The sequence below is a fragment of the Xyrauchen texanus genome, chromosome 19, assembly GCF_025860055.1.
Source record: "Xyrauchen texanus isolate HMW12.3.18 chromosome 19, RBS_HiC_50CHRs, whole genome shotgun sequence".
In the NCBI taxonomy this organism is placed as follows: domain Eukaryota; kingdom Metazoa; phylum Chordata; class Actinopteri; order Cypriniformes; family Catostomidae; genus Xyrauchen; species Xyrauchen texanus.
Window position 1 is genome coordinate 44,955,289 of NC_068294.1, and position 12,791 is coordinate 44,968,079.

At 34.7% G+C, this 12,791-nt stretch overlaps 1 protein-coding gene across 3 annotated transcripts; it reads left to right on the plus strand.

Moving 5' to 3' along the window:
* The first annotated feature begins 2,364 nt into the window (after window positions 1-2,364).
* LOC127659604 (aurora kinase B-like) lies at window positions 2,365-11,913 on the plus strand. Of its 3 annotated transcripts, none has more exons than XM_052149497.1 (9): window positions 2,365-2,461; window positions 2,677-2,715; window positions 2,939-2,999; window positions 3,973-4,006; window positions 4,080-4,268; window positions 8,812-8,950; window positions 9,593-9,741; window positions 9,829-10,003; window positions 11,536-11,913. In XM_052149497.1, the coding sequence occupies exons 1-9, from the start codon at window positions 2,456-2,458 to the stop codon at window positions 11,716-11,718; spliced, it is 975 nt and encodes a 324-aa protein (XP_052005457.1). In that variant the 5' UTR covers window positions 2,365-2,455; the 3' UTR covers window positions 11,719-11,913. The 3 variants fall into 3 exon arrangements, with proteins under 3 accessions (XP_052005457.1, XP_052005456.1, XP_052005458.1); XM_052149496.1 differs by having other exon boundaries at window positions 2,366-2,461; window positions 2,674-2,715; XM_052149498.1 differs by having other exon boundaries at window positions 2,366-2,461; window positions 2,674-2,715; window positions 4,083-4,268.
* The last annotated feature ends 878 nt before the right edge of the window (window positions 11,914-12,791 follow it).

Genomic DNA, 12,791 nt, shown 5'->3' on the forward strand with positions numbered 1-12,791 from the left:
CTTTTTCTTTTTGTCTTTTCACAGATCCGTTTCTGAACGCTGCATGTTACATATGGCCACCAGGAGATGGCGCCAAATACATGACACAGGGCCTTTGTGTAAGAAACAAACGCATTGTGAAATGCAGAAAACCTGAGTTTAACTTTCAAATATTTACATTTGTGTATATAAAATTAGCCAAAAATAAGAATGTCATTAACCAGAAAATCATCTTTGTATCTGTTCATAACAAGTCCAAAGACAATGTCATTATGAGAGAAATCTGAAAGAAGAGGAACCTTTGGGAAAAGCCATAAAGCCTCTACATACACACAATGGAAAATAAATGATTAGTAGTTTCAAAAGTGATGGGAGACACAGGGTGCTGGGATTAGAGGTTGAAAGTAATCCTTTGATATATTGGCTGGTTATCAGGTCCCTGTTAGAAAAAGAAGCCGTTGCTGTAGTTCTCGTTTAGAAAGTAACCCCTCAGTTACATAAAGTCTCGCGAGAGCCACATTGCACGTTCACACACTGTTTTTTTTTTTTCTGTTTTTTTCTTTTGGTGAGTCCTGCATAAACCCTACACTTTAAATGAACACTATTCTTCGCCCTACTACTAGGTCTAAATCTAACCCTAACCCCCTCCTTCGTAACAGCGAATGACACTCTCGCGATACTTCGACTGCCAGGGGGTTACCTTCTGGACACAGCCGTTACTGTAATAACAGAATTTAGAGTCTGTTCATCTATTTTTTTTATCTGTACTTTTCGTCTTTAGTATATAATAACTTAAATAAATTAAAGGAAGTGTCGTTTTAATTTCTACATAGAGTTTAGCACAAAAAAATAATGATAATCTTCTGTAAATGTATTACTCAACATTATCAGGTCAGGTGAAATTCTCATTGTTGTTAAAGGATTTACATTTTGAGTTTGTGAACATTAGTAAATCCAGATAATGAGTATTTCCCCTGATGTATGATGATGTGTTCTTGATGTTGAAGGTTTTGTTGTTGTTTGTTGACAGGTGTGATGTCGGGGTTAAAGAGACTCGTACCTGCTCGTTTCCTGATGCTCACCTGGTCATCATCATCATCATCACCATCTTCTGGTCTCGGGTCATTTATCAGATAAATGGTAAAAACATTCAGTGACACACATCAGCTCTCACTGGATAACCTGAAATGATTACTTTGATTGTATTGTTTGTTTATTTCTGACATTTGTTCTGTATGTCTGTGAGGTGTCTCTGTCTGGGACAGTGTTGAGCGTGCACTATTATACGGCACAGCTATGAAAGGGAAAGAATACAAGACTATGTACAAGATTTATATAATACACAGGACAATGAAAACTAGATATATACATATGTATATATATATATATACACATACACATGTGTATATATATATATGTATATATACATATATAGATATATATATATATATATTATTTAGGTTTATTTATTCTACCCCATTTATTATTATTATTATTGTTTATTATTATGTTATTATTATTATTGATGGTGTTTATTATTTTTATTGTTTACTATTATTATTGTTGTTGTTGTTGTTATTTATTATTAGCCGTTATTATTATTGTTGTTGTTATTATTTATTATTTGTCGTTATTATTATTGTTTATTATTATGTTATTATTATTGATGGTGTTGTTTGTTATTATTATTATTTATTAGTATTATTATAGATATTGTTGTTGTTGTTATTTATTACAGTAGTTATTATTATCATAGTATTATGTTATTATTATTGTTATCATTATTGATGTTGTTGTTTATTATTATTATTATTGTTTATTAGTATTAGTATTATTATTGATGCTGTTTATTATTATTTTTGTTTATTATTATTATAATTGTCATCATTATTATAGTTTATTATTATTATTTTTATTGAAATACAATTATTTTTATTTTTATTGTTTTTATTGCTATATTATTTTGTATTATTAATATTGTTTATTTGTATTATTGTTTATTAGTATTAGTATTACCATTGATGATGTTTATTATTATTTTTGTTTATTATTATTATAATTGTTTATTATTATCATAATTATTATTGTTTATTATTATCATTATTATCATTATTATTGTTTATTATTTTTATTGGTATATCATTATTTTTATTATTATTATTGCTATATTATTTTTTATTATTAATATAGTTTATTATTGTTGTTGTTATATTATTATTCTTATTGTTTATTATTACTCTTATTGTTTATTATTGTTTTTATATTATTATTGTTGTTATATAATTACTTGTAGTATTATTCGGTGCGCCACACGCCGGTCCAGTTGGTGGCGGTAATGCGCCGAATCCAACCGCCAAAAACCTCATAAGAAGAAGAAGAAGAAGTTTTAAATCCAGGAGGTTTCGAGGAACTGAAGAGAACAGACACACAAAAACTAAATGTACAATTAAACCTCATTATTATTATTATCCTCACCATGCAGGTAAATAATCAAATATGAATGATCACATTATAAATGTGTCGGCGATGTTAACGCAGTACAACGATTTATTTATGCGCCGAAAACATCGATTGAGTTTTGCGATATAAACACAAACATACAGATTGTGTTTTATATTCGTGTGTGTTTTAGTCATGTAAGTGCTTTATTTGATCATGTGTGTGTTGAGTTTGAGTTGTTTTATGTGTTTTTAGCAGAATAAAGAGAACAGGAAGCCCAGAGCTGTTAATACACAGGTAATAAACACTCAATCTGCATTTGTTAAATATATTTACAGATTATAAATGTGTTTAATCTGACACAAAAAGTCCTTTCGGCGACATTCCAGGAACTTATTTGAAAATCATTCTTAAGTAAATTGTTTACAATATATACAATAGCTTAATGTACATAGTTAATAATTGTGTATCTGATGATCATGTTTGTGTTGTTGTTGTTGTTGTTGTTGTTGTTGTTTAGGCTGCAGGTGTTGGTCCACTCAGAGTTGGGATGAATCCGACAGATATACATGCGGTAACAGGTAAAACAATTACTGATAAAAACACATTTAGGAGAATGTCAATAACTCTGTGCACCACAACACACACACTCGTTATTTTCTAATTAATCTGTTTATCATGTATCATAGTTGGGTCTGTTGTCAGGATGTGGGTCACATGACTTGTGTTCAAATGTTCTGTGATCGTTAACTCAGCCTGAGCAAGGTGCCCGACCAAGTGTGCCGCACAAGCCCTCAAAAGTGAAGACAAAATGTCTCGATCGCCCCCTGGTGGCTGGTCCTAGTATAGGTCATAAACCCCGCCTCCCCATGTTATTCAACGGGACGTGAGACCAACTAAACAATTAAATTACACTTCACATATCTTTTTTCTAAAGGTAGTTTCTGTCATTTACTGTCGTTTCTATCATGTTGATGTCATTTCAAGTGTTTGTTTTCAAAATAAGTTTGTTTTTAGTTATTTGATGCTATAAAAACACTGCTGTGACATCATGATTGACAGCTGTGATTGACAGGTTCTCTGAGCGAAGTAGTCACTGAAGCACCAACTGACTTTTTTTCGGGATCTTCGGAGGACTGAGGAGATTGGAGCTTTAAATTGAATATCTAAATTTCTATAATTAATTATTTCACACCGTCAAAAGGGGCGTGTGCTTGTGATTGATTCAGCGAGAGTGAGGGCGAGGCCTTGATTTCGCGGCTTTACTTCCTGCTCACTACTGCGCAGGTCTGGTCCTGAAATCGCAACTGCGCAGACTCAAGTCCCAAGATGTCAGCGCCATATCGGGACACTGGCGGCTTCAGTTCTCACCAATGGAAAAGAGCGAAGGGGCGTCGGCCATCTTTTTTTACAGTCTATGTGCCCGGCATGCTGACATTGTGATAATTCATTATATATTAATCTTAAATGATTACATGAAGTCCCTTACAGTGGTTCTACATGTCTAGATGTTGTTGTGTTTAATCATTGAATTCTCCCGTTCTCATGTTGCAGGTCCCGGGAGAGTTCCAGTGAAGTCAAACTCAAAGTGAGTGGATATGAAATGTGTTGTGTGGATCTCTGACAGAGCGTTTCATAACCGCTGTTTGTCTTTGACACAGAAGATTGTGCATCAAAGACTTCGACATCGGCCGTCCGCTGGGAAAGGGCAAGTTTGGGAACGTGTACCTGGCGAGAGAACGCAAGCTGAAGGTGATCGTGGCGCTGAAGGTGCTCTTCAAATCGCAGATGGAGAAAGAAGGCGTAGAACATCAACTGAGGAGAGAAATTGAGATCCAGTCTCACCTCAAGTGTGTGTTTGACTTCATACATGTGAATACAGAAGCCCTGAACTGCATTGTGGGAAAAATAATAATTATCATGCAGTACCAACCTCTACGGAAGCCCTGAACCACATGGTGGAAGAAAGGGAAAAACGTGCACATCCCTTACTGTTACTATAGTAACGGACGTAACCTCTATGCGCGATCACAGGCGCCAGGGAAAATACACGCTATAAATAACGTATGGTGTAATTTTACATTTTGTGGTTTTAATTATATAGCAACAGAGAAAGCAGAGAGAATTATTTTCCCCTTGCGGTTCAGAGCTTCCATAAACCTCCTTACAGGTGACAGAAGACCGCTGTGGTGCTTGAGCTGTTGATTTAGAGTTGAATAATACTCTAATAACAATGTTTTGCAAAATAGAAATATTACGACTTTATTCTCGTCATTTTGACTATTCTAGAAATATTACGACTTTATTCTCGTCATTTTGACTATTCTTGAAATATTACGACTTTATTCTCGTCATTTTGACTATTCTTGATATATTACGACTTTATTCTCGTCATTTTGACTATTCTTGATATATTACGACATTATTCTCGTCATTTTGACTATTCTTGAAATTTTACGACTTTATTCTCGTCATTTTGACTATTCTAGAAATATTACGACTTTATTCTCGTCATTTTGACTATTCTTGAAATATTACGACTTTATTCTCGTCATTTTGACTATTCTTGATATATTACGACTTTATTCTCATCATTTTGACTATTCTTGAAATATTACGACTTTATTCTCGTCATTTTGACTGTTCTAGAAATATTACGACTTTATTCTCGTCATTTTGACTGTTCTTGAAATATTACGACTTTATTCTCGTCATTTTGACTGTTCTAGAAATATTACGACTTTATTCTCGTCATTTTGACTATTCTAGAAATATTACGACTTTATTCTCGTCATTTTGACTATTCTAGAAATATTACAACTTTATTCTCGTCATTTTGACTATTCTAGAAATATTACGACTTTATTCTCGTCATTTTGACTATTCTAGAAATATTACGACTTTATTCTCGTCATTTTGACTGTTCTAGAAATATTACTGACTTTATTCTCGTCATTTTGACTATTCTAGAAATATTACTGACTTTATTCTCGTCATTTTGACTATTCTAGAAATATTACGACTTTATTCTCGTCATTTTGACTATTCTTGAAATATTACGACTTTATTCTCGTCATTTTGACTATTCTAGAAATATTACGACTTTATTCTCGTCATTTTGACTATTCTAGAAATATTACGACTTTATTCTCGTCATTTTGACTATTCTTGAAATATTACGACTTTATTCTCGTCATTTTGACTATTCTTGAAATATTACGACTTTATTCTCGTCATTTTGACTATTCTTGAAATATTACGACTTTATTCTCATCATTTTGACTATTCTTGAAATATTACGACTTTATTCTCGTCATTTAGAATTTTCTTTTTTTAATATTACGACTTTATTCTCGTCATTTTGACTATTCTTTAAATATTACGACTTTATTCTCGTCATTTTGACTATTCTTGAAATATTACGACTTTATTCTCGTCATTTTGAATTTTCTTTTTTTAATATTACGACTTTATTCTCGTCATTTTGACTATTCTAGAAATATTACGACTTTATTCTCGTCATTTAGACTATTCTTGAAATATTACGACTTTATTCTCGTCATTTTGAATTTTCTTTTTTTAATATTACGACTTTATTCTCGTCATTTTGAATTTTCTTTTTTTTAATATTACGACTTTATTCTCGTCATTTTGAATTTTCTTTTTTAATATTACGACTTTATTCTCGTCATTTTGACTATTCTAGAAATATTACGACTTTATTCTCGTCATTTTGACTATTCTAGAAATATTACGACTTTATTCTCGTCATTTTGACTAGTCTAGAAATATTACGACTTTATTCTCGTCATTTTGACTATTCTAGAAATATTACGACTTTATTCTCGTCATTTTGACTATTCTAGAAATATTACGACTTTATTCTCGTCATTTTGACTATTCTAGAAATATTACGACTTTATTCTCGTCATTTTGACTATTCTAGAAATATTACGACTTTATTCTCGTCATTTTGACTATTCTTGAAATATTACGACTTTATTCTCGTCATTTTGACTAGTCTAGAAATATTACGACTTTATTCTCGTCATTTTGACTATTCTCGAAATATTACGACTTTATTCTCGTCATTTTGACTATTCTTGAAATATTACGACTTTATTCTCATCATTTTGACTATTCTTGAAATATTACGACTTTATTCTCGTCATTTTGACTATTCTAGAAATATTACGACTATTCTCGTCATTTTGACTATTCTTGAAATATTACGACTTTATTCTCGTCATTTTGACTATTCTTGAAATATTACGACTTTATTCTCGTCATTTTGAATTTTCTTTTTTTAATATTACGACTTTATTCTCGTCATTTTGACTATTCTAGAAATATTACGACTTTATTCTCGTCATTTTGACTATTCTAGAAATATTACGACTTTATTCTCGTCATTTTGACTATTCTAGAAATATTACGACTTTATTCTCGTCATTTTGACTATTCTTGAAATATTACGACTTTATTCTCCTCATTTTGACTATTCTTGAAATATTACTGACTTTATTCTCGTCATTTTGACTATTCTTTGACTATTCTTGAAATATTACGACTTTATTCTCGTCATTTTGACTATTCTAGAAATATTACGACTTTATTCTCGTCATTTTGACTATTCTAGAAATATTACGACTTTATTCTCGTCATTTTGACTATTCTAGAAATATTACGACTTTATTCTCGTCATTTTGACTATTCTAGAAATATTACGACTTTATTCTCGTCATTTTGACTATTCTAGAAATATTACGACTTTATTCTCGTCATTTTGACTATTCTAGAAATATTACGACTTTATTCTCGTCATTTTGACTATTCTTGAAATATTACGACTTTATTCTCGTCATTTTGACTATTCTAGAAATATTACGACTTTATTCTCCTCATTTTGACTATTCTTGAAATATTACGACTTTATTCTCGTCATTTTGACTATTCTTTGACTATTCTTGAAATATTACGACTTTATTCTCGTCATTTTGACTATTCTAGAAATATTACGACTTTATTCTCGTCATTTTGACTATTCTTGAAATATTACGACTTTATTCTCGTCATTTTGACTATTCTAGAAATATTACGACTTTATTCTCGTCATTTTGACTATTCTTGAAATATTACTGACTTTATTCTCGTCATTTTGACTATTCTAGAAATATTACGACTTTATTCTCGTCATTTTGACTATTCTTGAAATATTACTGACTTTATTCTCGTCATTTTGACTATTCTAGAAATATTACGACTTTATTCTCGTCATTTTGACTATTCTTGAAATATTACGACTTTATTCTCGATCATTTTGACTATTCTAGAAATATTACTGACTTTATTCTTGCATTCATTTTTGACTATTCTTGAAATATTACGACTTTATTCTCGTCATTTTGACTATTCTAGAAATATTACGACTTTATTCTCGTCATTTTGACTATTCTTGAAATATTACGACTTTATTCTCGTCATTTTGACTTCTTGAAATATTACAACTTTTTCTCGTCATTTTGACTATTCTTGAAATATTACGACTTTATTCTCGTCATTTTGACTATTCTTGAAATATTACGACTTTATTCTCGTCATTTTGACTATTCTTGAAATATTACGACTTTATTCTCGTCATTTTGACTATTCTAGAAATATTACGACTTTATTCTCGTCATTTTGACTATTCTTGAAATATTACGACTTTATTCTCGTCATTTTGACTATTCTAGAAATATTACGACTTTATTCTCGTCATTTTGACTATTCTTGAAATATTACGACTTTATTCTCGATCATTTTGACTATTCTAGAAATATAACGACTTTATTCTCGTCATTTTCACTATTCTTGAAATATTACGACTTTATTCTCGTCATTTTGACTATTCTAGAAATATTACGACTTTATTCTCGTCATTTTGACTATTCTTGAAATATTACGACTTTATTCTCGTCATTTTGACTATTCTAGAAATATTACGACTTTATTCTCGTCATTTTGACTATTCTTGAAATATTACGACTTTATTCTCGTCATTTTGACTATTCTTGAAATATTACGACTTTATTCTCGTCATTTTGACTGTTCTTGAAATATTACGACTTTATTCTCGTCATTTTGACTATTCTTGAAATATTACGACTTTATTCTCGTCATTTTGACTATTCTTGAAATATTACGACTTTATTCTCGTCATTTTGTCATTCTAAATGTTAGATTTGTTTAATTCAGTTAGAGAATAGTTTTTCACAGTGCGCTTCAGGGCTTCTGTATGTGATTCTTCAATAGTGTTCTAACTCTGCTTATTTTAGAAGCTGTTTATTTCATTCCTTTTCGCTGGAGAAAGTGGAACTGATTTTAAATATTCTCTTATGTGTGTTCGAACAGGCATCCAAATATCTTGCGCTTCTATAATTATTTCCATGACGACGCGCGTGTGTTTCTCATTCTGGAGTACGCTCCCCGCGGCGAGATGTACAAAGAGCTTCAGCGCTGTGGACGATTTGATGACCAACGCACTGCCACTGTGAGTGATCCGAACAAACATCTGTGCACAATCTCTGCCCGACATCATCAGAGACGTGAACTGCTGAGATATTTGCATATAGTGCAGCAATTAAAGGGGAGTGTTTACTAACAGTCTATGAAGTGAGTGATATACGTGTAAAAGGTCATCACATGACTCGCGTCAGCACTGAAGAATACATTATAAGTCTATGAAGTCTGATAAATGTGTCTTTCAGAGGTTTATATGGAGTTATGATGAACATAAGCTGCATTTCAAACTGTTCTGAGACCAGTGCAGACAGACAGCACACTGGAGGTTAAGTCATGCACTAAATAGGGAGCATCCTATAGCTCTCCTATAACTGTTCTGAGACCAGTGCAGACAGACAGCACACTGGAGGTTAAGTCATGCACTAAATAGGGAACAAGGGAGCATCCTATAGCTCTCTATAACTGTTCTGAGACCAGTGCAGACAGACAGCACACTGGAGGTTAAGTCATGCACTAAATAGGGAACAAGGGAGCATCCTATGTGAATGTGACTGATTAAATTGGGAAATCTGTATCGTTAGTACCCGGAGGTATTTGTGCTAAATGATGCAAAACATTACTGATTAGTTTAGTATGTTTCACTAATGTGTTCACGGCGTGTTGTGTGCAGTACATGGAGGAGTTGGCTGATGCTCTTCAGTACTGTCACGAGAAGAAAGTGATTCACAGAGACATTAAACCAGAAAACCTGCTGCTGGGCTTCAGAGGAGAACTCAAGATCGCTGACTTTGGTTGGTCTGTCCATGCACCATCACTACGGTAACCACCATCCTATAATATGCCTGAAATGAACCTGGTGACCTCATCAGCGCTGATATACGAATGCTAACCGTGAGTGTGTTTTAGACGGCGTACGATGTGTGGGACGCTGGACTATCTGCCTCCAGAGATGATCGAAGGTCACACTCACGATGAGAAGGTGGATCTGTGGTGTATCGGCGTTCTGTGTTACGAGTGTTTGGTGGGAAACCCTCCGTTTGAGACGGCCAGCCACACAGAAACGTACAAGCGCATCACTAAGGTCTGAGCGCTCTCCTCTACTTCTACATGAAACCGGTGCAGAACATGTCCAGCTCATATTTCGCCAATCAAAAGAAAAGTAGACTTTATATTTTAAGCCTATTTAGGTTCAAACTAGGCCGAAGGTCAATGACTTTTGTTAAAGTATTAGTTCACCCAACAATAAAATTCAGTCATTGTTTACTCACCCCTGTGTTGTTATAACCTTATATGACTCTCTATCATTTCTTATCTTTATTTTTATTATTTTCTCCCCAATTCGTACCAATTCCCAATGCGCTATTAAGTCCACGTGGTGGCGTAGTGACTCGTCTCAATCCGTGTGGCGGAGGACGAATCTCAGTTGCCTCCACGTCTGAGACCGTCAATCCGCGCATCTTATCACGTGACTTGTTGAGCGCGTTACCGTGGAGACGTAGCACATGTGGAGGCTTCACGCTATTCTCCGCGGCATCCACGCACAACTCACCATACGCCCCACCGAGAGCGAGAACCTCATTATAGTGACCACGGAGGTTACCCATGTGACTCTACCCTCTAGCAACCGCCAATTTGGTTACCCCATGTGACTCTACCCTCCCTAGCAACCGGCCAATTTGGTTACCCCATGTGACTCTACCCTCCCTAGCAACCGGGCCAATTTGGTTGCTAAGGAGACCTGCCTGGAGTCACTCAGCACGCCCTGGAGTCAGCGTCAATACTCGCTGAGATACCCAGACCCCCGTCACTTTCTTTTTCTGAACACAAAGGGAGTAATTGTGTGTAAATGTTGTGCTCAGTGATGTCATATAATGGCAGTTTATGGTGACCACCTCTTCAATCTTCAAAAGAACACAAAAGAATCATTCAGAATCTAATTAATTATTCATGACACAGAAATGCATCAGTTCTTCCTCTACAGACTCTTCAGACATGTTTAGTAAGTTCTGTTCTGTGTTTTGTGTGCAGTTGTGTTCTGTTGTCACTATCACTGTTTTTAGATAAACACAACGAGTTTCTCTTGAACGCCCCCAATGTCGTGAGGGGTGTGTGAACTGTTGCTCTCGTGTCCTATCATGAACACACACAGGAGATCAACAGTGAACATTTACACTCAATAATACATCAGATTTCAGTTTCTCATCAAATCTTATCAGAACAATCATGAGCTCATGAATAATTAATTAGATTCTGAATGATACTTTTGTGTTCTTTTGAAGCTTGAAGAGGTGTCGCCATAAACTGCCATTGTATGACATCACTGAGCACAACATTTACACACAATTACTCCAGAGAAAGTCATGTAGAGTTAGAACAACACAGCGGTGAGTAAATAATGACTGAATATATCATTTCTGGGTGAACTGATGCTTTATCAAATGCAGCCTTTTTGTAAAGTGTCACTAAAACATGTTATAACCGCTCCTGTAGAAAGTTACAGAATCACCATGGGAAGAATAATGAAAGATTTGCTGTGCTGCATTGTCATGGAGAAATAATGTCACAATGCAAACAGTCGTTATTCATGTAGATGTTCTTGTATGTTTGTAACAGGTTGATCTTCAGTTTCCTAAAGTGGTGTCTGATGGTGCTCGAGATCTGATCTCAAAGCTGCTGCGTCACAGTCCGTCCATGCGTCTGCCGCTCCGCAGCGTGATGGAGCATCCGTGGGTCAAATCAAACTCCCGCAGAGTTCTGCCGCCCGTCTGCAACCCGCAGGTGCCCGCAAACCACTGACAGAAACCAGACCACATGATCAAAGATAGCTGGAGATGTTCTGGTTTGTGGGAGCTGATATCTGACATCTGCTCATGAGGGAAATATAAGGAGACATCAAGCATTCGTTCTTTCCTGTTGATTCTTTGAAAGCTTCACCTGATTACGGTGTTTCTGTATTGTCTCTTCTGAATGTGTATTTCATGCTTTTAAATAATAAAGGTTTCAAATGTTTTTGCACTTTTACAAACTCTGTAGAGCTCTTAAGGTTGTAGCCTAAAGGCCCTGGAAGACTATTGCATTTTTGAGCGATGGGATCCCTCAGGATGTGTATTTATGATGTTTTAGATTTTACATTTACATTTATACATTTGGCAGACGCTTTTATCCAAAGTGTCTTACAGAGCACTTATTACAGGGACAATCCCCCTGGAGCAACCTGGAGTTAAGTGCCTTACTCAAGGACACAATGGTGGTGACTGTGGGGATCAAACCAGCAACCTTCTGATTACCAATGTATTATACAGAGCACTTATTACAGGGACAATCCCCCTGGAGCAACCTGGAGTTAAGTGCCTTACTCAAGGACACAATGGTGGTGACTGTGGGGATCAAATCAGCGACCTCCTGATTACCAGTTATGTGCTTAGACCACTATGCCACCACCACTCCAACATATACATGGAGTACAAAAAAAAGAACTTGTTAAAATTTCTCAAAGAGACTTAAATTACACACCGTAAGACCTCAAACAAACTTTAACGTTTAATCTTGCATCACAATACTAATTAAGGTCTACAACTACCATGAGCATGTGAGCTACGTGCTTAACAAATCGGATATCTGTTGTAGTCAATAGAAGTTAAAGGGACGGTTCATCCAAACATGGAAATTGTGTCATCGTTTCCTCACCCTCAGGCATCACAGATGAGTATGACCTTTCTTCTGCAGAACACACATGAAGAGTTTTAGAAGAATATTTCAGCTCTGTAGGCCCATACTATGCAAGTGAATGGTGACAAGAACTTTGAAGCTCCAAAAAACAGATAAAAGTAACCTATAAGACTCCAGTGGTTTATTCCATGTCTTCAGAA